This window comes from Esox lucius, chromosome 11, assembly GCF_011004845.1.
Source record: "Esox lucius isolate fEsoLuc1 chromosome 11, fEsoLuc1.pri, whole genome shotgun sequence".
NCBI lineage: Eukaryota > Metazoa > Chordata > Actinopteri > Esociformes > Esocidae > Esox > Esox lucius.
Genome location: NC_047579.1, coordinates 11,883,909 through 11,910,802, shown reverse-complemented (window position 1 = coordinate 11,910,802; position 26,894 = coordinate 11,883,909). Strand labels below are relative to the sequence as shown.

The following is a 26,894-nucleotide window of genomic DNA, read 5'->3' as shown; positions in this document are numbered from 1 at the left end:
GAGGAAATGTTGTTTAAGTGTGTTTTTATAAACGGCAAAATCGTGAGAAACATCCATACCATACCATCTTCTTCCGCTTATCCGGGGCCGGGTCGCGGGGGCAGCAGTCTAAGCAGGGATGCCCAGACTTCCCTCTCCCCAGACACTTCCTCCAGCTCTTCCGGGGGGACACCGAGGCGTTCCCAGGCCAGCCGGGAGACATAGTCCCTCCAGCGTGTCCTAGGTCTTCCCCGGGGTCTCCTCCAAGAACTGCCACCTTAACGTGGTGGAGGGGTTTGAGTACCCGAGTGACCCTAGGAGCTATGTTGTCTGGGGCTATATGCCCCTGGTAGGGTCTCCCAAGGCAAACAGGTCTTAGGCGACGGGTCAGACTAAGAGTGGTTCAAAAACCCCTTAATGATGATTAAAATTATGTGTACCATGACGTCGCCCGGTATGGCGCAGCCGGGGCCCCACCCTGGAGCCAGGCCCGGGGTTGGGGCTCGTATGCGAGCGCCTGGTGGCCGGGCCTTCCCCCATGGGGCCCGGCCGGGCTCAGCCCGAACGGGCGACGTGGGGCCGCCCTCCCGTGGGCTCACCACCCACAGGAGGGACCATAAGGGGCCGGTGCGAAGAGGATCGGGCGGCAGTCGAAGGCAGGGGCCTAGACAACCCGATCTCTGGACACGTGAAAAACATCGGTTATGTTTATTGTGCCCCCAAGTGGTATTTCTGTATGGGAGTTTTCCTGTCTATTCCTAGCAGACACATTTATGGGTATGTTTTGTTTCGTAGCTGTTTGATGTTCCATTTGGGTTTAATGGACGTCTAAAGTCATAGACCCGCACAGCTCAATTTAATTAGCTGATTTCGGTCATATTGTTTCAGATATTAACTTCCCTTATATAACATTTAAAGATATTGGTTCAAAGGTCCTTCACACCAAACGACATGCAAATATGTTCAGCAGTCTCGGAGGAGATGTCGTTAACAAGTTTTTCACAGAATTAAAAATGGAGGAAAATCCAAGGGGCGAATTTGAAAGACCCCAGAGACTTTTTTGGTCAGCACGAGAAGGGGTATATCTGGAACTTGGCTGCGTGTCTCTACGACATTCGGTTCATGAGATCTGAGCTTACATTTTTCCATTTTCGACTGAGTGCTACAGCACCACCATGAGGAGTATGGGTACCGTGATAATAATAATCATAATAATAAAACGTACAAACATAAAAGTGTTCCAGCAATTTCGTTGCTTGGCCCCCTAATAATTGACCTATTAGAGTGTGGTGTCTGGCCTAAAAACGAATTAGTTAAATGATAGTAATAAAATTTCCCTGACTAAATAGCATGTCTCAAGTACCACCAATGCATTTTAACGTTAAAGGCATCTAAGAAAAAATGCAAGCAAATGGTTCATTATAATGTTAGGAAAATACTGTAGAAGTGGACTCCGGCCATAAGTTGGAACAGTGCTTATTTAAGTCAATGGAATCACATGAAAGTGGAGATTTGATGCATTTTACAATTTTGAAAACAAGAAGGTATATGAAAAAGAGAGCGCAATAAAAGCTCAATCAAATAAGAACTCAACTAAAAGTTTAACAAATTCAGTTAAATAAAAAAGTCTAATCCTGACATTCCACGTAATGAAAAACAATGTCTGCAAATAACAAAGAAGCCTGCCATTTAAGACAGATCTGGCAACCCTGAGACACTTTTATGAGTGGTAGGCCTGGCGCGGACATGACATATTGGCAGCGCCTGAATCTTCAGGAAGTGGCCATTCCACCATCTCAACAAGCCAAAAACATGCATACTGTAATTTGAATAAATGACAAATGTATTATATGATTACACTGACTGTACTCCAGTAGGGCTTTTCCCCATTAATTGTCAATTGTCAATGGTCAAACAATTTGTGGCATTAATCCAAGCCCCAAACTGTTTGCCTTCCTACCATCAGGCAGGCGGTACAGGTTGCTTAATTCCTGTACCAGCAGGCTCAGGAACAGTTTCTTTCCAGTTACTGTAACCCTGCTAACTCTGTGACTCAGTACTAATCATATCGACCGACCATTTAGTACTGCCTCACAGGGACCTGGTTTCACTCCTCTTTGTACTACTGGGCTCTGACATTGTATAGCAAAGTCTGATAAGATTGTTTTCAGTTGTTATATGTACATGTCTACCTCATGAACCCCATTGCTGCTATCCCTGCATTTCAGTTGCACATGCTACCCTCAGTTTGTCTTCATTGCACATTTAGAATTGCCATTTGTACTTGCATTTGCCTTCATTGCACTTTTTTACATCCCACTTATTACATACATTGTTCTATTTGCACTTTTGGTTAGATGCTAACTGCATTTCATTGTACTGTATTTATACTTGTTCAATGACAATAAAGTTGAATCTAATCTATCTAATCTAACCAACAAGAAAAAATAGCTTTGTCTTGTCTGAAGGCTGTAGATATATTGATTGTATAAGTTAGTGAACTGTTGTAAGCTGTTGTAAGCAATGAAGCATAATATTAAGTGTTTGTAACTTGAGTTGAAACTGAAGGTGCAAGTAGGAGAACAGGAAACCCTGTTCAAGCGGTTGCCGGGGAGAGAAAGATTTAGTATGTCTGTCTTTTGAGAAACAGGACACAGGTTAGAGACACACACACATAGTCTGACAGACAAGACAGAAACCAGAAGGGAGCAAGAAGATGTTTGCATTATCCTTATAGAATAGAACTGGGATTGGGCCAATGGCACACTTGCTTTGCTAACTTAACGCCTCTATCTTTTGGGCGTAGTTGAAGTATAAAATGCTGTTTTGACTGTTGATCCTTAGACATTGTTCGTCGACACTTGTCTCCAAAAGCTTCTGTAATAAACGGAATATGCGGTACGGTAATTGACCTGACTCCTGGTGTTTTATTCTCCTTTCCAACAAACCAACTCGGGGAAGTGTTGACTTCAACAAGGCTTATAACCATAGAATTATAATGAAAATAACATCCCAGGGTTTTGGCGACAGATGTTGTATCACTCTCCAGATATTGTTATATCCATGGTACTGTACATAACATTTGCAGTCTGAAAAGTGGGAAGGGGTGCTTCTACCACAATCCTGCCATTGTATTTAGATTAATAAATTAATAGATTCATAGACTTAAGGGTAAGAAAACATCTGCATTTTCTTATTTCTTACATTCGGCTTCCATTAATGACGACTGAATTTTTTGCCTGATTATCTCCTTGGTGTCTGATATAAAAATGGTAAATTCACACTATACAAAAAGTATAAGCATACATTTTTAGAGACATGTCTCCTGGCATCTTCCCAACCATTCCTGATATGGGCGGACTTGTTGTTTTTTTCTGGATGGTAAGTCTAAAGGAATGGTTAGTTAGCTACAGCAGCTAGCTAGCTACCTTCTTCATAACGACGACTCAGCTGAAAATCTAGGTTACTATGACAATGTATACGTCTTAAAGCTCTGCACACCTCTTCCTATATAAGTGAGTACACCCTTCTTCGTTCTATCTGCGTCTTGTGAGCAACATTAAAGAAACACTTCCGGGTCACAAAAATCTTGAATTTTTCAAAATAAAAGAGACCAACGAATTACTTAAAAACGGAGATAAATTGAGTTTATTAATTGTTTGAAAACCTCTAAAAACATTGACAACAATTTAAATATGATCATATTTAAGAGTAATTTCGATAAAAAGTGGGTGTTAAAACACGTTCAAGGGTAAAATTCAGACAATGCCAATGACAGAATATGGAATACATATTACCTCATAGCTCATAAACTATTGAATATTCCACAGAGAAAGCAGTGTAGGAAATGTCCAAGAGAGTGTGTAGAGTAAGACAAACCTGTTTAATCATGGGGAACGGTGTGCTACATCTAGCAATAATCACCTCCATTAACAAAAGGAATAATGGATCTAAAGGCTGTTCAGCAATTTGAAATGTGGGTGGACGGAGTAAAAAACCAGCAACAATTGCAAATACAGAGTGCCCCTTAATTTCTTTGCATATAATCATTCTATAGAGTCTCCTGAACATTTCCTACAATACATTCACTGCAGCGTATAGAATAGTCTTTTTTTTATAGGCCAATATGTATTTCATATCCATTGAGTTGCATTGTGGCCAATGGGGTGGGCGGAGTAAAACACCAGCAACAATTGCAAATACAGAGTGCCCCTTGATTTCTTTGCATATAATCATTCTATAGAGTCTCCTGAACATTTCCTACAATACATTCACTGCGGCGTATAGAATTGTTTTTTTTTATAGGCCAATATGTATTTCATGTGCATTGAGTTGCATTGTGGCCATTGGGATGAGAGCAGTAAAATAACAGCAACAAATGCAAATACACAGTGCCCCTTGATTTCTTTGCATATAATTATTCTATAGAGTCTCCTGAACATTTCCTACAATACATTCACTGCAGCGTATAGAACAGTTTTTTTTTTATAGGCCAATATGTATTTCATATCCATTGAGTTACATTGTTGCCAATAGGATCTAGGATGGGTGGAGTAAAATGTCAGCAACTATTGCAAATACACAGTGCCCCTTGATTTCTTTGCATATAATTATTCTACCAACTCTCCTGAACATTTCCTAGAGTACCTTTTTACAATATACACTAACCAAAGTGTCAAAATCGATACATTTAATATTATTAAAATCGCGTTTTACCGCAGACTTCTATTTTGAAGGCTAAATCAGAAAACCGGAAGTCTTGTTGTTGCTACGGAATCTTTAATGTTGCCAGCATGACGCTAATCTTCGTTCTGCCCCTTTCCAAGATAGGAACATCAGCATCTTGTGCGCAACATTAAAGAAACTCTTCCGGGTCACGAAAATGTGGATATTTTCAAAATAAAAGACTGACGTATTACTTCAAAACTGACATAAATTGAGATTATTAATTGTTTAAGAAAATGTACCTCTCAAAACATTGACAACAATTCATATATGGTCATATTCAAAAGTAATTTCAAAAAAAATATTATAACGTTCCAAGGGCAAAATAAAGCAAATGCCAATGACTTAATATGGAATACATATTGCCTGATAGCTCATAAACTATTGAATATTTCACAGAGAAAGCAATGTAGGAAATGTTCTGGAGTAGAGTAAGTGTAGAGTAAAACAAACCTGTCTTATCATGGGGAATGGTGTGGTACATCTAGAACATCTACAACTATTCCACACCCTCTTTTTCCACAATGTAACTCAATGGATTTGAAATACATATTGATTCATACAGAAAAAAACTATTCTATACGCCGCAGTGAATGTATTGTAGGAAATGTTCAGTAGAATCTAGAGAGTGATTCAGTGGGGATTTCTTTAAGACTGCAAGGGAAGCTCGGCTTCCCCTATAATGTCAAAAAAAAAAATGGTCAAATATGTAGTATTTAGCAAACATTTTATTGACAAAAAATGCGTTAAAACACGTTCATCTCTAAAACAGCTACAGGTCGGCTGACTCGATTTTCTTCTCAAACAATCCCGCCTCGCCACTGTGCATTTCCCTGTTGAAGCCGAGCGTCCATTGACTTCAATGGGGTTGCTTAGAACAGTTTTTTTTCAGTCCTCCAAAAGTAGACGATGATTGGATAAATGCTGCGATTATGTCCCACCCACGGACGCTCGGCATCTCTGGGGGTGAATGAAGAGTGGGCTGGCCCGTACTCCGGGCTTCCGCGTGATGATTGGAGGATCTGACGATCTGTCAAACTGCATCTCCTTTTGACTGACACCGGTCTGTACTATAAAACGTCACTGAAGCAATTTCGCGCTCAGTTCCATTGCGGATTTCTGAAGTGTGTTTGAAATTCAAACTGCTGCAATATTTCTTGATATTTGTTTGGCGAAATTGCTAGCCGATTTGCATCATACATTTCACACAATTATAGGCTACACCACAATCCTTGTTTCAGTTTTACAAAGTTTATTATATATTTTTTAGATAGTTAATTCCTTCATTCATTCATATACTGTAGTAGGCTAGGCTAGCGTCGTACACGGGTGAAACTGCACACGATGGCAGACAGTGCTAATATTGTCAACCTGATTTTAGCGATGCCATTTAGAAGTACTATTTATATCATAAATCCTCCAAAAACTGCACAAATGTTGAGTAAAAACATTAATAAACAGAGTAAAATTATATTTGTAAAAAAATATATATAATTATATTGTTCTGTTACAAAATTAAATGTTATTGTCTGGGGTCCAAAAGACCCCAAAGACCCAGAGTGTCACTAGAAATGAATACCATCAGATTGTTATAATCTAGGCTGAAAATGAGCTTCCCCTCTTTGAAAGACCAGCAGTGGAGTGATTATATGCAAAAAAAAAATCAAGGGGCATTGTGTATTTGCAATTTTTGCTAGCATTTTACTGCGTTCATACCATTGGCAACAATGTAACTCAATGGATATGAAATACATATTGCCATATACAAAAGAAAATATTCTATATGCCACAGTGAATGTATTGTAGGAAATGTTCAGGAGAGTGGATAGAGTAATTATATGCAAAAACATCAAGGGGCACTGTGTATTTGCAATTGTTGCTGGCATTTTACTCACCTATACAATTGGCCACAATGAAAATGACTGTATATGAAATACATTTTGCCCTATACAGAAAAAACTATTTATATTCACTATGCATTATTACGTACATGATGTGGCCAGTAAGTAACAACTTATAATGTACAGAACCAACAATACTGCTTCTGTTTTATCTCCATTACACTGAATGTAATTTACATATCACAAACATGACCAAACCAAGGTTACTAAAACAGATACCATATTGACATCAAATGTCTGCTAGCTCCTCCTACTGTTGACTTACGTAATACATGTTTGGAGGCAGGTCAGTTAGCACAGCTGAAACTGAAAGTGAAGTTCCTGCACAGGATTCATTATGATTTGACGTAGAAGTTTATTATATATTTTTCAACATTTGAACTGAAAAAGAGAAGACAAATTGTTTCGTAATTATTCATCAAAGAACAAAGCAAAGAGAGCGATCATTTGGAGTAAGTCATTATCAGTGTTAAGGTAAGTTGTTGTAACTTCAATGTAATTAGTCAGTCCACATTCTCAAATGTGTTGATTTGTTGTCAGTAAAACTTAAGTTAAAGTTAAAGCATAATTTAATTATGTGTTTGTTATTTAGTGGTATTTCTTTTATTATAGTAATGCTTGTTATTCTTCAGTTTGTATCTGATCCAGACATTGTGATTTCTAGTCTTTGAGTCTTTATCCAGGAATTGTGTTTCTCTCCATTATGTGCTTACAGGTCTAATCAGATAGAGAGAGAAGAGGGGACTGCCTCTAAAATGAGTCTCTCTGGGGAGAGGGAGGAGGGGGCCTCTGCCTCTAAAATAAGTATTTTTGGGGAACATGACACCACAGCTAAGAGGTAAAATATTATTAATTTGGTTTGTGAATGGGTTTCCACATCTGAGGTCAGTGTAGGAAAGTGACTGAATATTTTCCCTAAGATGCATTAAATGAAGCTGGTACAATGGGTCTATAATGTATTTTATTAATAAACCCACGAAAGTCAAAATAGTTTGGTTTGTGTTCTAGATACATATTCAACATATGGGCATTTGAGCAAGGCAACTAAACAAAGGCTGAGAACCAGATAAATATTATTTAAAACTTTATATAGAATGTGAGGAATTCATAAGATCTACGATTTGTTTTGCTATGTTCTAGGTACTGGTCTATCTGTATATTAATGTTTGAAATACAGGTTTGTATTTAATATTGATACAATGGGTGTTTTATTGTAATAATACATTTGTTAAACTACACTTTCTAAATGTCAATGTCAACTTTATTTATGAAGCACATTTAAAACAACTGTCGTTCACCAAAGTGCTGTACAGGACAAAATATAAAAGTATACAAAATATATGAAATTTACAGGTACAAAATTACGTAGTGACACATAACAAGACACAGACAAAATAGCAGCACAGACATTTAATGCCAACTCAGCTAAGATTAAAAGCCAGAGTAAAAAGGTGCATCTTTAGCAATGACTTAAAAGTGTGTATAGTCTGGGCTTTTGGAATATGCAGTGGTAGGCTATTCCAGAGGATGGGACCACCCACCGCGAAAGCTTGATCCCCTCTAGTTTTTAGCCTGGCTTTTGGGACAACTAGAAATACCTGGTTAGCTGACCTCAGTGCTCAGGCTGGAGAATGACAATGTAGAAGTTCAGACAGATATAAAGGGGCCAATCCATTTAAAACCTTAAAGACAACCAATAGAATCTTAAAACCTAAAACGAACAGGAAGCCAATAGAGGGAGGCCAAAACTGGTGTTATGTGCTCCTTTATTCTTATACCGGAATAAATGTTCAGCGGCTGCGTTTTCTGATCCACCCCCAGGTACAAGGAATAACAGTAATCCAGCCAAGACGTAATAAATGCATGGATAACTTTCTCAAAATCCCTCAGAGGAAGATAGACCTTAACCTTTGGCAAAAGTCTTAACTGAAAGAAGATAGATTTCACTACTAGATTAATTTGCTTATCAAGTTTGAAGGAGCTATCAAAGATAAAACCAAGATTCTTAACAAATGGAATACTGTAAGAGGCTAAAGGGCCTGGGGTACAAAGAGGATGAAGTGTTTTTTTCAAGGTTTTTCAATAATAATTACATCCTCAATTACAAATTCAATATGATCTTATTGAAACATTTACACAAGAAAGTTAAGAGTCATATATTCTTAGTTGGTTCAAACACACCAATCACTCCTAAGTCCACCATATACAAAACACTCTGGGTCCTCCTTCATTAATAATTATAGGGTCCAGAAAGAGACACACACTCACTGTGTCCAAATACAACAATCACTACTAAGAAAGTCCAATATGAACAAAAACTGTCTGCTGTTTTGTATTTAACTGTATCATTTTCAGGGACCATATAAAGAGACCAACCTGTCCTGTACCCAGCTGTGTGTCCATGAAGAGTGACCAGTCTATGCATCAACTTATAGAGTTCAGAGAGGGAGACTTCTCTACTAATCAGAGGTACTAAAAACTCATGGGTCAATGTCAGTGATTTTCAGCATTGTCTCTTATTTGTTTATTTTGTTTCCATTATCTGACTGCCACAAACAACAGCTAATCTTCCTGGGTTCAACATTTAACGAAAAAAACATTACAGGCAAACAAAATCTTTACAATGTACATACATTTAACAAAAACGTATGAAGATGACATTAAAGACATAATAATATAAACACTCCATAATGACTTTTCCTGTTTTATAAAAATTTTACTTTGAAAGTCTACCTTTATAAATATGGAAAACATTTGGTCCTACTAAGGTACTTCCACTAATAATATGGATGAGTCTGAATTATATAAATGTAGCCTGCTGTTGGACTTAAAATATGATGGTCCTACCATTAATAACACCATGCTATTACATCATTTATACCATTGTATAGATATAGATCATGGAAATGATTAACCTGCATTATACATGGTACCATGGTAATTAATAATTAAGATTAATAACAAAACGTATGTCACTGTATTTATTGAAATGCATGAAATGAAACGGGTACAATGGGAATATAATGCATTATAGTAATAAACCCAAAGAAGTCAAAATAGTTTGGTTTGTGTCATTGATACGAATTCAACATTATGGACATTTGTAATCTGCGTTTATAGGTCACAAGCTTGTTTTGGATTCCCTGTGTTATCAACCAGTAATGTGGGAGAACATGAAGTGCTGTATATTCTTCGTAATTTGCAAGAGGTGTTGGTCTTTTATCGGCCAACAGAGGGAGACACTTACTCTAGTAGTTGATTAACCCGCTCTCACTCTACTGTTGTTCTCACCAGCCTGTCTAATAGTCAGTTGACAGAGAGCAAGACAACTAAACAAAGGCTGAGGAACAAGATAAACGTTATTTAAAATGTTATATTGAAGGTGAGGAATTCATAAAACATACAATATGAAATACCAAGCTGAGGAGACTGTATGTACGATATAATTGTTATTTTGTGATTGCCTTTTTAATAGTTTTATTAAATTATAAATATGTCAACATTGAAGCTAACGTCAGCTATCGGTATCACACACACAAGAGGCACCAATGTACATGTAATCTGTTTTTGTTAAAAATTATACATTTAAAACAATTCCATTGCCATTAGATGACTTCCAATGCCTTATTTACAAATGGGTTTTAGTAACTTCCGATTTAGAATTGTATTGTGGCCTTGTCAAATGAAAGAGACTTACAAATGATATTGAAAAAAAACAATCAGTGAACCAGTAAAATTTTTGACATGTTTTTTAATTGTGAGTTAAATGGATTTAAGAGCCCACATGTTTCTATTACAAAGCTACAATAGTCAATGTTGGATTATGAATAGTAGCATTTATTTATTTTGTATTTGAAAAAACTGTGTGAGTCTCTACAAACTCTGGAAGTGTAGATGTAATGTCATGTTTTGTCCACAGAGACCAACAGGAGAGATCAGATTCAGAGTTTCTCAATGGTCTATCTGTCCAGAGTCATCAAACAGACCTGTCCTCAATATTCCATGTATGTGGTCCTGTTATGTACATTTGTTTAGGTATACCTCAAGTGAAGTTAACCTGTCAATCTTTCATGCATTTGTTAATATTGTTCTGATATTTAATTAACTTTAATTCAGTCTAATTTCAGCTTTTTCAATTTCACCTTTTCACTTTCAGTTACTTGAACAGAATATCATGATATTTATGAAGAAAGAGTTAAAGTGGTTTAAGACAATGCTGAGTTCAGATCTCCCAGAAGGATTTAAGAGTCAGAAGGAGGATGAGGAAGGTGTGGACCCTGAAGATGAGAAGCAGGATAGCAGTGCCAAAGAGGGGGCTCTGAAGATCACACTGCATGTCCTGAGGAACATGAACCAGAAGGATCTTGCTGACACACTGGAGAAAAGTAAGAATTGTCAGATTTTAATGTGGAATGTTTCATCAAGAGAAACATTTAAAAGTTGTATGTATCTGTTTGACTCAGTAATAATGTAGCTACCTTCAGACAACACCTGGCAACCTCTTCAAAGTAGTGATGTGTTGAATAATTTAACATAGTGACAAGACGAAAAATTATAAAAATACAGTCCTTTCTTTAAAGACACAATATTCTGTATTGTTTTACATTCAGGTCAGCTTGGTGTGATTTGTCATGAACACAAATCTAACCAAAAGAAGAAGTTTCAGTGTTTGTTTGAAGGTATCGCTAAACAAGGGAACCCAACACTTCTCAATAAGATCTACACAGAGCTCTACATCACAGAGGGTGGAAGTGCAGGAGTCAATAATGAACATGAGGTGAGAAAGATTGAGACAGCAACCAGGAAACAAACAAGACCGGTGACAGGAATCAAATGTAAAGACATCTTCAAACCCATAGCAGGACAAGACAAACCTATCAGAACTGTGCTGTCAAAAGGAGTTGCTGGGATTGGAAAAACAATCTCTGTGCAGAAGTTCATTCTTGACTGGGCTGAAGGAAAAGCCAATCAGGATGTCCAATTTGTATTTCCCCTCCCTTTTATGGAGCTGAATTTGATGAAAGGGGAAGAACTCAGTTTGATTGAACTCATCAATCATTTTTCAAATGAAACCCAAAAAGCCAGAATCTCTAACTACAATAAATATAAAGTTGTGTTAATCTTTGATGGTTTGGATGAGTGCCGACTGCCCCTTGACTTCAAGAACAACAAGAGATGTTGTGATGTCACAGAGTCAACCTCAGTGGATGTGCTGCTGACAAACCTCATCAAGGGAAATCTGCTTCCCTCTGCTCTCCTCTGGATAACTACCAGACCTGCAGCAGCCAATCAGATCCCTTCAAGGTGTGTTGACCTGGTGACAGAGGTGAGAGGGTTCAATGACCCACAGAAAGAGGAGTACTTCAGGAAGAGATTCAGTGATGAGGACCTGGCCAGCAGAATCATCTCACACATAAAGACATCAAGGAGCCTCCACATCATGTGTCACATACCTGTCTTCTGTTGGATCGTTGCTACAATCCTTGAGTACATGTTGACCACAGAGGATAAAGTAGAGCTGCCCAAGACCCTAACAGACATGTACTCACACTTCCTTGTGTTTCAATCCACACACAGGAATGTAAAGTATGATGGGAAAAAAGAGACAGATACACACTGGAATAAAGAGAGCATTCTGACACTGGGAAAACTGGCTTTTCAACAGCTACAGAAAGGCAATCTGATCTTCTATGAAGAAGACCTGAAAGAGTGTGGCATTGATATCCATGAAGCATCAGTGTACTCAGGAGTCTGTACACAGATCTTTAAAGCGGAATGTGGGCTGAACCAGGACAAGGTGTTCTGCTTTGTCCACCTGAGTATTCAGGAGTTTTTAGCGGCTGTATATGTTTTTCTCTCATTCAACAACAACAATATGAATGTGATGGAAGAACAACAATCAACCAACAGGGACATTTCCAGAAAGCCTCAAGTCACATCCTACAAGAATGCTGTGTTTAAAGCCTTGCAGAGTAAGACTGGACACCTTGACCTTTTCCTCCGCTTCCTTCTGGGTCTCTCACTGGAGTCAAATCAGAAGCATTTACAAGGTCTCCTGACAAAGACTAGAGGCAGTTCACAGAGCCATGAAGAAACAGTCAGGTACATCAAGGAGAGGATCAGGAAGAATCCCTCTTCAGAGAGGTGCATCAATCTGTTCCACTGTCTGAATGAACTGAATGACCATTCTCTAGTGGAGGAGATCCAAAGATACCTGAGTTCAGAAAGTCTCTCCAGAGAAGAACTGTCACCTGCACAGTGGTCAGCTCTAGTCTTTGTGTTACTGACGTCAGAAAACGAGATTGATTTGTTTGACCTGAAGAAATACTCCACATCAGAGGAAGGTCTTCTGGGGTTGTTGCCAGTGATCAAGACCTGCAGAACTGCTCTGTAAGTACAGTCATGCAAATCCCTTGCCCACACACACACACACCCACATTTCTTATATCTACAGTATATTTATTGACTAAAAACATAAACTATTTTATGTACAGGAAGTTGCATTCTAGTGTCATGTTTTGCAATGTCAGTTTAAAAAAAGTATGGCATGAAATGACAATGATGTAATATATACAGGCTATTTCACTGTTATTTTGAACTATTGTTCTGTTTGTGACATCATGTTATTCTCTCTCCAGACTGTCAGGTTGTAGAATCACAAAGAAAGGCTGTGCTTCTCTGGTCTCAGCTCTGAAGTCAAACCCCTCACACCTGAAAGAACTGGATCTGAGTAACAATGACCTGAAGGATACGGGAGTGGAGAAACTCTCTGCTTTGATGGAGGATCCACAATGTAGACTGGAGACTCTGAGGTGAGTAAAAAAATAAAAATACATCACATAGTGATGACTAACATGATAACAACACAACAGTGTTACACAACAACAGGGGACTAAAAACAGCTGCTGTTGTCAATGGGTGAACCTCCACCAGCCCTGAGCTCCCAGCAGGACAAAGTCCCCAACCTCCTGCCCAATGGGATTTTCTAAAGGCATGATAGATCATGCCCCACCAGACATCCTATCGGACATCAGGGTTCTTCCTGGCAAAAATGTTTGCAAATGTGGCACCCCAACCCCTGCTACCCTGCGCTATACCGGATGCCCCTCTGTGATACACGTGAGCGGAGCCAGACTAAAAGAGCAAATGTCTCTTACTGAGTGAGTGATTGAGTGAGTGAGTGATTACCCCTTGTTAAATAGCATAGTGGTTAGAGACACAGACTGCCATGCAGGGGACCGCTGTTGAAGTCTCTTCCCAGACAACAAATGTTGCATTAGGATTAGTTCAGGATAAATAAAAAAGTAGCAGTTTATGGTTATATTGCAACTACTTCTGGTATGTGCATGCTTTTTGGGGTAAAGTTTTTTTTGCTACAACCTTCAGTACCTATGTAATAGGAAACGTTCAGGATAGACAAAAACTTTGCTGACTACACGATTCTCTTGTCTTTTCACTCTACGAAAAAGTCAGTTATAGTCACCTATATTGATACAGTAGTTATTGTATCAGTGTAATTCACGAATGGCTAATGAGCTGTTAAAACGACCAGTGGCATGTCAGAAGGAGGGTCTTGTAGTTGATGTGTTGGGAGATAGGAAGCCAGTGTAACTCACAGAGGATAGGGGTGATATGCTGCTGGGACTTGGTGTGAGTGAGTAGTCTGACTGCAGAGTTTTGAACCATTTGGAGCTTATGGAGGGATGTAGATTTGATGCCAGTGAGTAGGGAGTTTCAGTAGTCAAGATGGGAGGTTATGAATGCATGTATTAGGGTTTCAGCATCAGGACGGGAGAGGGAAGGTCTGAGTTTGGTGATGTTGCGAAGATGGAAGAAATACGATTTTACAGTCTGTTTGTTGTGGTGATCAAAGGAGAGTGTAGAGTCCAGAATGACGCCAAGGTTACGTGCGTGGGGGGGATGGAGAAACAATGGTGTCATTGATGCTGAGATTGAAAGTGCCAGTTTTGTTGATTGGAGGATTTGGTTCCAATGATTAGGGTTTCAATTTTGTCACTGTTTAGTTTGAGGAAGTTGTCCTTCATCCATGCTTTTATTGCAGTCAGGCAGGATTCAATATGGGTCAGAGGTGGGTTGATGAGAGACTTGGTGGCTGGATATATTTGTGTATCATCAGCATAGCAGTGTAAATTTATGTGAAAGCGACGGAGGATTTGACCAAGGGGAAGGATGTAGATGATGAAGAGTAGTGGACCAAGTACTGAGCCCTGGGGGACACCTTGAGTGACTGTGGCTGAATCTGAGTTTAGGCCTTTGAGTGAGATTAAATGGGTTCGGATAGTGAGATATGAATTCAGCCAGGCGAGTGCAGTTCCCTCAACACCCAGCCCATTGAGCCTGGTGAGCAGAATCTGGTGGTTAATGGTGTCAAAGGCAGCACTCAGGTCGAAGAGAATCAGGATGTTGAGGGAACCGGCATCAGCAGAGAGAAGAAGGTCATTGATAACTTTGAGGAGTGCAGTTTCTGTGCTATGGATTGGCCGGAAACCAGACTGAAGAGGCTCATAGATAATTTTTGAGGAGGTGGGCTTGGAGCTGTGAGGCAACAATTCTTTCAAGCGTTTTTTGCCTGGAAGGGGAGGTTGGCGATTGAGTGGAAATTGTTAAGGATGGTGTTGTCTAGTCCAGGTTTCTTTAGGATGGGTGTGACAGCAGCAGCTTTGTAGCAGGAGGGGACCGTTAAGGTAAGGGAGATGTTGACTATGCTTGTGATGTGTGGACTGAGAGCAAGTATGGAGGCTTTAATCAGGACTGTGGGAAGAGGATCGAGAGAGCAGGTAGTCTTTTTGGATGTCATTATGAGTTTTGTGATGTAAGGGGAATCAACTGGACTGAATGAAGAGAGGTGAGAATCCTGGCAGCAGGTGGACAAAAATGGAGATTAACAGTAAAGGGGGCTGTGGTCGTTTTATTAGACAGTGATGAGTTTATTGTTGTTATTTTATCTTTAAAAAACTGCAAAAAAAGAGTTGGCAAGTTTAGTGTAGGGGCTAGAGAGTCATTGGAGGTCTGAAGTAGTTTGCTGACAGTAGAGAAGAGGGTCCGGGAGTTTATAGAGGAGCTGTTGTTTGAGATGTAGGAGGACCTAGCAGCACTGAGGGCATCTCTGTAAGCTGAAAGGTGGTGTTTTGTAGGCTTCAGTGTGGACATTTTCTCACCCGGCGTTCAAGGCGACAACCAACTTGCTTCATGGTTCCAAACCAGGGAGGTGAGGAGGTGAAAGAAGCATGTCTAGTCTTTAGTGGTGCCAGAGAGTTGAGGGAGACTGACAGCAGTGTTGAGATGGTTTGGTTGTTCTTCGGGTGATTTGAGGGTGGAATCAATCAGAAGAGCAGAGCAGATGGCATCTGATAGTTGAAGAGGGTCAACAGCTTTGATGTTACGAAAGAAGATTATGAGCTTGTCAGTGTTGTGAGGTACGTTGGAAGAAAATGAGAAATTAATTATCTTGTGGTCAGACAATGGAAATGAAGATGGAGTTATATGGGTAATGGTAAAAATTACAGTTTTTGAATGTGAATGTACAAAATAAACATAATGCAATACAAAATAAACAAGGGCTAGAATGGCGGTAATATACAGAAGTATGACCTAGCAGCAATCGATAGTTATTGAATATTATAGATAATCAGTGCAATAAGCTTATGAATGGTGGCATAACACTACAACTACAATCAGGATAATGCAATCATATATATAACGCTGTACATAGCAGCAGTTAAAAATAAAAAACAGTACTGCAGCTTAGCAGCAATATTGGTTGTGCTGGAGATGTCATTCATATGCACGGCAGGTCCCTTGTACTGCCGCAACGTCTTCTCCCACCTGCACGGTCAGCTGCCCCTTTCTGGTACCTGTGGACCTGGTTCTGGACAGCCTCATCAGTGCCTTTCCTGTTGGAAGGATTCTTTCTTATGGCTCCTGTAATATAGTAATCAGATATTGTACTTAAATGGTCTGACATGATTTTGAAACAAATGAAATGTTTCATGAAGATAACATGCTAGCGCAACAATAGTCTTGTTTTTACCTGATTGTAGAGCCAACTGTGCCCTCAGTTCGACCTTCTCTTCAGTCAGCCACTTGATCTTCTCCAAATGTTCTGAAAGCAAAGACAGACAGTTAATTATTCAGTCCTAAATATCTGGTCATTTTACAATCAGAACTCAAATCGCAGTGTCCGCCAAAATTTTCATTCTTACCTTCATGTGCAGAGCTAAAACTTCCCCCTACCTTTGCCTTCTTGCCCTTAAAAATACATTTAAATTGACAAATAAAACTGGAAGCAACATGCTTTAATAACAAGTTAAGCATCTGGGTTAAGTGAATGAACCCACACTTACTTATGTAGCCATCCTCTACATGGTGGTGTGGAGTACCTCTCTGGTGCCTTGGAGTACTGTGATTTTTCGCTCCTCTGGCGTGTCTAGGAAAAGTTAAGGTTTTGTAAGCATTTACCCTGCAAAACATTTTCATTCCAAGTTTCAAATTATTGTTATATTTTCAAATTCACCTGCATGCTTGATGAGTTTATAAAGGACAGCTTCCCAGGTGTCTTCAGGTGGTGAACAAGTTCTGGCAAATTTGTCGTGGCTGAAGGACTTCCTGCTGGTGATGCTGTGTGGTGGTCAAAGTCCTCTGTTGACCCACAGGCATGGAACTGCTGCCACACAGTCATCCTCCTCCGGGAACAAAACTACAGAAAACATCATCACCTGAAAGCAAAGTTTAGAAAAGATGTTTAAAAAACCAACAGCATAAGACCCACATAGGCTAGCTAAGAACAATGTGGATACACAAAGACACCTTAGTAACGTAATTGTAATAAGTGCAGGTTTAGCTAGTCTATCTAAATTTACTGCCAAGAGTAATGTTACCCACATGATGATTTGTCCGCCTTAAAAAAAACTGTCCCTGTCCTTGTCCACCTGGTCATACAGCGGACTTGAATTCTGTTTATAGACTCTGGACACAGACCACATGCATTTATAAATTATTATAATCTTGTACTCATAATCTTCACCCGACACTGCAAGTAGAGGACTGGCCACCCCTCAGAGTCTGGTTCCTCTCTAGGTTTCTTTCCTAAGTTCTGGCCTATTAGGGGTTTTTTCCCAGCCACAGTGCATCAACACTGTTAATGCTTGCTCTTTGGGGTTTCGGGCAGGGTATCTTTTGTGTTCTGAGTTGCCAAAAATACTGATTGTAGGCAATATAATGAGTAACCAACAGCCAAAATGGAACATATTTTACAAAATGCATAAGTCAACTTCCTCTAGTATTCATTGATGTCCTACCTCTCTTTTTTTAGTTCATTTTCATTCCTGCAACTCCCCTCACACACACACAAACACACACAGACTGTTCTTACATCTACAGTATATTTATTGACTGACAACATTGATAACGTTCTATATAGGAAATTAGGACGTTTTTGTTCTATACAGAAACTTTAATTCTAGTGTCATGTATTGTCAATGATAATTTTGAAAGTGTGCACAAGAGTTGGCATTTATTTGTATAGGACATTTAATAAGAAGCTATTCTTAAGAGTCATGTATTGGCAATTTCCCTTTTAAAAGTATACATGAAATTAGAGTTGACATGACAAGGATGTAATCTGTAGGGACAATTCTGAAGTTCTAATCTAAACAGTAAAATAATCTCTCTCCAGACTGTCAGGTTGTGGAATCACTGAGGAAGGCTGTGCTTCTCTGGTCTCAGCTCTGAAGTCAAACCCCTCACACCTGAAAGAACTGGATCTGAGTAACAATGACCTGAAGGATACGGGAGTGGAGAAACTCTCTGCTTTGATGGAGGATCCACAATGTAGACTGGAGACTCTGAGGTGAGTAAAAAAATAAAAATACATCACATAGTGATGACTAACATGATAACAACACAACAGTGTTACACAACAACAGGGGACTAAAAACAGCTGCTGTTGTCCATGGGTGAACCTCCACCAGCCCTGAGTTCCCAGCAGGACAAAGTCCCCAACCTCCTGCCCAATGGGATTTTCTAAAGGCATGATAGATGAAGCCCCACCAGACATCCTGTCGGACATCAGGGTTCTTCCTGGCAAAAATGTTTGCAAATGTGGCACCCCAACCCCTGCTACCCTGCGCTATACCGGATGCCCCTCTGTGATACACGTGAGCGGAGCCAGACTAAAAGAGCAAATGTCTCTTACTGAGTGAGTGATTGAGTGAGTGAGTGATTACCCCTTGTTAAATAGCATAGTGGTTAGAGACACAGACTGCCATGCAGGGGACCGCTGTTGAAGTCTCTTCCCAGACAACAAATGTTGCATTAGGATTAGTTCAGGATAAATAAAAAAGTAGCAGTTTATGGTTATATTGCAACTACTTCTGGTATGTGCATGCTTTTTGGGGTAAAGTTTTTTTTGCTACAACCTTCAGTACCTATGTAATAGGAAACGTTCAGGATAGACAAAAACTTTGCTGACTACACGATTCTCTTGTCTTTTCACTCTACGAAAAAGTCAGTTATCATCACCTATATTGATACAGTAGTTATTGTATCAGTGTAATTCACGAATGGCTAATGAGCTGTTAAAACGACCAGTGGCAAAAGCCATACAATTCATAAATGCTAATTGTGTTGGAGGTAGGGTGACCAGACGTCCCGGATTGTCCCAGTTTCAAGCTGGTTGTTTGGGTCCCGACAAGAATTTCCCGGTTTCCGACATTCACTACCAATATGAGCCAAACAAACAACTGCATACTGCGTAGCAAAGCAACAATTCTCATCAAAGCTCAAAGCACCCCCGCTCCACAAACTACAAGTACGCATGATGACCAACATGGGTGTATAAGCGCATACATTACACAAGGGTCCCAGTTTGGGGGTTTGACAATGTGGTCACCGTAGGTGGAGGTAAACTTAATAAGATACGTTACTCAGTTTAACACAATGGTTAATGGTGTCTAAAGAAATATTCAAACTTGACGTGATGTTAATGTGTGACAAAATGATATAATGTCAAGAGGCTATACCGACACCCAGTAAACGTATAGCTCTGTGGCGTAGTAGTTAAAGACACAGCCTTTCATGTGGGCGACCCGGGTTTACATTTTGGAAGGGCAACAATGATAAAAAATCTGTAAATCAACCTTCCCAAGCCCTTTACAAATAATCTGATAATGGCAGAGCCCATCTGGCATCACTACCAATAGGAAAAACCTTTCCTCCTACGGGCACATTCTCTATTAAATGAATGAACGCAAAATCATGTTTAACATGTCGACACACAGGCGGTGCAAGATTTTGAGAAGGCCATCGCCTTTAAGTTTTATATGACGGAAAATCCCTGGACATGGAAGTGAACCCCCACAACCTGTAGAGCCACCATGAAAAACAACACAACAACATATTATTACATATTTCCAGGAGGTGCACTTCTACTGTTCATTTTGATAATCATTTATTCTGTGCATTAAATGCAAGATTATTTGAATAATTGAAAGAAAATACATGACTCACAGTTTATGTGGTGTGGCATTTACATTGAACTAAAATATAAACAGCATATGAAATCTTGGTACAATGTTTCATGAGCTGAAATATAAGACCCCAGACATTTTTATATGGGCATATCTGTATTGCCAATCATGAAATTCATTGATCAGGCCCTAATGGATCTGTTAATTGACTGATTTTCTTTTATGATCTGTACCACAATAACATTATAGAAATGTTTGCATATTTGTTTAGTATACTAGTAAGGTGAGGAAAAACAATTAAATCTGAGGAAAACAAAAGCATTGTGGATGAACAGAGGAACAAAATCAATTCTGAGCCCATATTACAACATATGGTTATCAGTATTTCTTTATTTAATATATTCAGGAGTTTAGATACTTTTACCTGCTTTTGTGTCGCTGTGTGGTCTCACTGCTGCCTGTAGGATCAAAAAATGTTCAGGTAATGTGTGAGATCGTTGTGTTCAGTTTCCAGAAATTCTGTATGTAGGCTAATAGGCAATATGACTTATAAATGGCCGATACGGAAATGGAGACAAATAAGACAACTTCATCTAATAATCATTGCAGGCCTACTTTTCCAAAAACAAATCTTCATTTAAACCACACCTCTAAAGTTAACATTCCTGCTACACCACTCCTCTTTTCTTGAAATGAGATTTCATTCTAGTGTCAATTATTGTCAGTTTTGAATGTATGCACCATTGGTGGCATTACCATTGTGTCATCTATAGTTTAATAATCTTTTTCCAGACTGTCAGGTTGTGGAATCTCTGAGGAAGGCTGTGTTTCTCTGGTCTCAGCGCTGAAGTCAAACCCCTCACACCTGAAAGAACTGGATCTGAGTTACAATGACCTGAAGGATACAGGAGTGGAGAAGCTCTCTGTTCTGCTGAAGGACCCACAATGTAGGCTGGAGACTCTGAGGTGAGTAACTGACTACACCACAATAAACATGACAACAAAACACAGGGGCAAGACAACAAAAAGGAAAAACAAACATCTGCTTTGTTCTCACCTCCACCTGCTTTGAGCTGCCAGTAGGTCCGAGCCTCCATACCTGGTAAAGACCAAACCCTGTAAGACATCCCAGCAGATCTGTATAATCTTTAAATGTTCTGTTATTTCAAGTGTGTCAAACATTTAATCTGTAATCTTAATATCCCTCCTCCGATGTCCTCTGAGCCACCGATCATTTCCAATATATTGTTATTATTACACTGTTTCCTTTTGAAGACATTCCTTCATTTTTCCCTGTTGTCTCATAGGGATTTGAACCTTCCCATTGCCAACATTGATTTCAGGAATTGCCTGGTTGCAGCATACTGCCCAGGTTGATGGGTGGAAGTCACACAGGGCTGCCTTGTCATGTTGCACTCTAGCGACTCCTTGTGGTAGAGTGGCTGACTAATCTCAGTCATGTTTGTAAAACGGTATTGTGTTACCCTCAAGCACACGTGTATCAGATAAACATTTCCCCATTGAGCGAGCTGTGTGATAAGAATTAGAATGGCTTGTTGAAACATGCTTATAGTAAATGTCTCAATCTTTTGATTATCCCGAAACGTCTGTTGAGATTTGAGATAAGGAAAGGCTGTAATAGACAGTTGGATATCGTGAAATTGGGAGGGAAGAAAATGGGTAACAAAACAAAGAAATTAAAGCATCTGCACCTATTCAAACAACATTGTCAAGCAATATAAAATCTAGCAAGGTGAGGCAGGAATCATGGATGGTTTAATTATGTTGTGTGCAGATGCTGATATAGCCTACCTCACTCATTATAACAGTAGATCAGCACCAGAACACTGCTAGAAACTTTGAGCTCACTCAGGCACGTTGGAAATAGGAATAACTACAAGAACAGCCTCTCCTCTGACGGTTTTCTGAAACTGATCCCTTTCCAGGGAGAGGGGCTGATGGGTGTTTTAAACAGAATCCTAACATTATTCTTATTGTACTTGGTGCTTTGATCAAGAGCACAATGGTAGAAGATGGTAGAATTATTGGATCATAGACCAGCAACTTTCTGTTTACATTTACATAGGATACCAATAGAGCATAAAAATAGTAGACTGTGCATTAATAAATAACTAAAAAATAACTAAAAGGTGGAAGATTTTGTTCAGTTGAGGGTTGTGTGTGTATATGGTGAGCGGTCTATAGTCAATTTGATACTGGGAGCATGTTCATGTTCATACTGTATGTTCATACTGCTGTAGGAAAGAAACTTTTCTTGTGGCGAGATATTTTCATCCTGATAGACCTCAGCCTTCTGCCAGAGGGGAGAACTCTGAATAGTCCATTACCAGGGTCAGGGGTCAGCCCCAATCATTGCCTCTTGCCTCTGTATCCTGGAGGTGTGTAGGTTTGTTTAGAGATGGCAGATTGCAGCCTATCACCCTCTCTGCAGAGTGTGATGCGCTGCAGCCTGCTCTTGTCTTTGCTAGTGTACCAGACTGTGGAGGTCAGGATGACTCTGATGGCAGTGTAGAAATGCACCATCATATGCTTTTGGTTCAAATAAGATTCACAAGTTCAAGCGTATTGATTGGGCAAAACCGATTTTTCAAAGGTTTTATGGTTAGATGAAATGAGAGTGACTGTTGATGGACTAGATGGATGGGCTGGATCACTAATGGACATGGCACCACTTCAGTCAGGCGCCAGCAAGGTGGAGGAGTGGTACTGGTATGGGTTGCTATCATTAAGGATGAGGTAGTTGGACCTTTTTGGGTTGAAGATGGACTGAAACTCAACTCCCATACCTACTGCCAGTTTCTGGAAAATACTTTCTTCAAGTGGTACAGGAAGAAGTCCTCAGCATTCAAGAAGTTCATGTTATTTATGCAGGACAATGCTTCCTCATTGTTCTGCATAACGAACAGTACATGCATCCAAGTACTCCACTGCTTGGCTCGCAAGCAAAATAATGACTTTGCCCCCTTCCTTACCTGACTTCAATCCTATTGAGAACTTGTGGACCCTTCTCAAACATGAGATTTACAGTCAGTAAACAGCATTTGGGAGGCTGTGGTTGCTGCTTCAGTGAAATTTGATCATGAACAGATCAGGAAATTGACAGACTGCATTGGTGGAAGTCTCATGGCAGTCAATGAAAGAAGGGTGGCTGAATATCGGTCAATGAAAGGCCAGAAATGTTGTTTTTAATTTTGTATTACTTATTTGTTGCACAAAATTTAAAATAAACAAGTAAGTTGGAGAAATTTATTTTGTTATTTAGTTGCCTAATTATTGTGCACACTAGTTGTTGCCTAGTAATTGTGCACACTTATGTATTCCCCTGAGTAAGATCAAAACTCACTTTTCCTTTGTTAAACATTCAGGTTTGTGGTGAAATTATATTTTGGATTGACTGAGGGCATTGTGTTTGTCCAACAATAAAATAAATATTGAGGAATATGATATGCCTAATAATTGTGCACACAGTGTAGTTGGTAATCTGTTGGAGTCATTGGTCAAGAACTGTTCTTTTAATTTCTCTCCATACAGGCGCTTGGTTTCCTTCACAGCGTTACCAAAGCTGTATTTAGCCTCTCTGTACAGGTCTCTGTCCCCATTCCTGAATGCCTCCTCCTTTTCCAAACACAGCTGTCTGAATTCGGTTTGTCATTGTTGTAACTCACCCTGGTCCATGTTGGTACACAGCTATCCTCACAGAAGCTAATATATGTTGTGACAGCATCAGTGTACTCATCAAGACCATGAGTGGCAGACCTAACAATGTCCCAATCAGTGCATTCCAGACACGCACGCAGTTCCTCTGTTGCTTCACTGCTGCAGATCTTTGACCTTTGCACAACAGGTTTAAAAAAATGTTTCCTGTATGTGGGTATTAGATGGACCATGATGTGGTCTGAGAGTCCTAGAGCAGTGCGGGGTACAGCATGATAGACAATAAACTGTTTATATCTGGGGAGTTTTTGGCTTAGGTTACCTTTGTTGAAGTCACCTAGAACAATAACTAAGGAGTCTGGCCATTACTGCTCAGTCTGGAGAATGTGTTTGGTCAGCTGCCGTTGTGTCTCGTGCACGTTGGCTAGGATAAATGATGAGAATTCCCTAGGGCTCTAGGTAGGATTGCAGTTGATAAAAAAAATATTCCAGGTCAGTAGAACATTACTGTAGTAGTAGACTATAACATCATTGCCTTAGACATTGTTAATGTAGAAACATATTCCTCCCTTCGTTTTGCCCGAGAGTGCTGTGTCGCGATCCGCCAGGATGATTGAGAAACCCGGCAATTGCAGAGCTGAGTCCAGTATGGATCCGCACAGCCACGGTTCCATGAAACTCAAGGTGGAAGATGAGAAGAGATCTCTCTTTTTCCCCAATAGCAAGTGAAGTTTATCATGTTTATTGCTAAGTGAACGCACATTGGCGAGGAATATTCCAGGTAGCGGAGTCTGTAGTCCACGTCACCTAGAGCGTATTAGCACCTCAGGTAAACATTAATTCAACGGATGTTACGAGAAAATCTGGGAATAAATCCATAGGAGTTGTTTCCCTGATGTTCATGAACTCCTCTCTTGAGAAAACAATCAGAGAATTGTCATAGAACACTGAATTAACACACAAAATAAGACAGCCATATGCGCCGCCATCTTGATTTGACATACAGTATCTCACAAAAGTTAGTACACCACTCACATCTTTGCAAATGTTTGATTATATATTTTCATGTGACAACACTGAAGAAATGACACTTTGCTACAATGTCTAAACCGCTGGCAACAAAAGTGAGTACACCCCAAAGTGAAAATGTCCAAATTGGGTCCAATTAGCCATTTTCCCTTCCCTGTGTCATGTGACTCGTTAGTGTTACAGGGTCTCAGGTGTGAATGGGGAGCTGGTGTGTTAAATTTGGTGTTATCGCTCTCACACTCCCTCATACTGGTCACTGGAAGTTCAACATGGCACCTCATGGCAAAGAACTCTCCGAGGATCTGAAAAAAAAAAAGACCCTGAAACTGAGCTGCAGCACGGTGGCCAAGACTATACAGCGGTTTAACAGGACAGGTTCCTCTCAGAACAGGCCTTGCCATGGTTGACCAAAGAAATTGAGTGCACATGCTCAGCGTCATATCCAGCGGTTGTCTTTGGGAAATACACGTGTGAGTGCTGCCAGCATTGCTGCAGAGGTTGAAGGGGTGGGGGGTCAGCCTGTCAGTGCTCAGAACATACGACACAACCTGCACCAAATTGGTCTGCATGGCTGTCGTCCCAGAAGGAAGCCTCTTCTAAAGATGATGCACAAGAAAGTCTGCAAACAGTTTGTTGAAGACAAGCAGACTAAGGATATGGATTACTGGAACCATGTCATGTGGTCTGATGAGACCAAGATAAACGTATTTGGTTCAGATGGTGTCAGGCATGTGTGGTGGCAACCAGGTGAGGAGAAGCTGAGGGTAAAGGTGATGAACTGGCCAAGCATGTCTCCAGACCTAAACCCTATTGAGCATCTGTGGGGTATCCTCAAACAGAAGGTGGAGGAGCGCAAGGTCTCTAACATCCACCTGCTCCGTGATGTCGTCATTAAGGAGTGAAAGAGGACTCCAGTGGCAACCTGTGAAGCTCTGGTGAACTCCATACCCAAGAGGGTTAAGGCAGTGCTGGAAAATAATGGTGGCCACACAAAATATTGACACTTTGGGCCCAATTTGGACATTTTCACTTAGGGGTGTACTCACATTTGTTGCCAGCGGTTTAGACATTAATGTCTGCGTGTTGTGTTATTTTGAAGGGACAACACATTTACACTGTTATAGAAGCTGTACACTCACTACTTTACATGGTAGCAAAGGGTAATTTCTTCAGTGTTGTCACATGAAAAGATATAATCAAATATTTACAAAAATGTGAGGGGTGTATTCACTTTTGTGAGATACTGTATGTTTATGCGATTAATCGTTATTCATTATTTCAGTCATTTGACAGTACTAGTTATCACAAGTTGCAAGCTGTTGCAGGTGAATAAAATGGCTGACCTGCCCGGAAACCACTACTGTCTAGTGTTTTTATATGGCGATGTATTATTAAAACAGAATCCTAAAAAAATAAAACAGTTATCACGGAATTTGGAAAAAAATAATTCTGATATTACAGGGACCTACACAAGACGGATTTAATGGCAAAATCAGTTGGTGAAATAATGATTGACTCTCTGCAGGCTGTCAGGCTGTTTGGTCATAAAGGAAGGCTGTGGTTCTCTGGTCTCAGCTCTGAAGTCAAACCCCTCATATCTGAAAGAACTGGATCTGAGTAACAATGAACTGAAGGATACGGGAGTGAAGCAGCTCTCTGCTCTGTTGGAGGATCCACAATGTAGACTGGAGACTGTGAGGTGAGTAGGATAATAGTTTGCATTTGTCACACAAATTTGGTCCGTCAGGCTGACTCGGGGTTATGATGTTGCATAATGATTTTTTGATCCCTACAGTTCTAAAATATGCAGTGAAGTAATCTGGAGTGTTTGGGATTTTTTTCTACTTCATCCCCACTTCTATTATATTTGTCCATGGAGATTTTACCCAGTGACTACTAATGCCAGTATACAATAACACACTACAAGTTATCGGTCCTGTTTGCAATTTAATCATACATGCTCTTCAAAAATATTATCCATCCATCCATCTTCTACCGCTTATCCGGGGCCGGGTCGCGGGGGCAGCAGTCTAAGCAGGGATGCCCAGACTTCCCTCTCCCCAGACACTTCCTCTAGCTCTTCCGGGGGGACACCGAG

The 26,894-nt window shown here is 40.0% G+C and overlaps 2 protein-coding genes across 7 annotated transcripts in view; one reads left to right on the top strand and one right to left on the bottom strand.

The window, feature by feature from the left end:
• LOC114840345 (NLR family CARD domain-containing protein 3-like) overlaps positions 1-26,894 on the bottom strand; it is a 246,059-nt gene that overhangs the window by 73,444 nt on the left and 145,721 nt on the right. The gene's annotated exons all lie outside the window — the stretch shown is intronic.
• The window catches only part of LOC114840365 (NACHT, LRR and PYD domains-containing protein 12-like), a 360,864-nt gene that overhangs the window by 320,744 nt on the left and 13,226 nt on the right, over positions 1-26,894 (top strand). Inside the window, exons 3-10 of one of the 6 annotated variants that reach the window (XM_034295447.1) lie at positions 8,961-9,074; positions 10,525-10,609; positions 10,762-10,990; positions 11,216-12,995; positions 13,244-13,417; positions 18,301-18,474; positions 20,885-21,058; positions 26,322-26,495. In XM_034295447.1, coding sequence (XP_034151338.1) covers positions 8,961-9,074; positions 10,525-10,609; positions 10,762-10,990; positions 11,216-12,995; positions 13,244-13,417; positions 18,301-18,474; positions 20,885-21,058; positions 26,322-26,495 — 2,904 coding nt within the window. The other 5 variants (XM_034295446.1, XM_034295448.1, XM_034295450.1 and 2 more) reach the window with 5 other exon arrangements.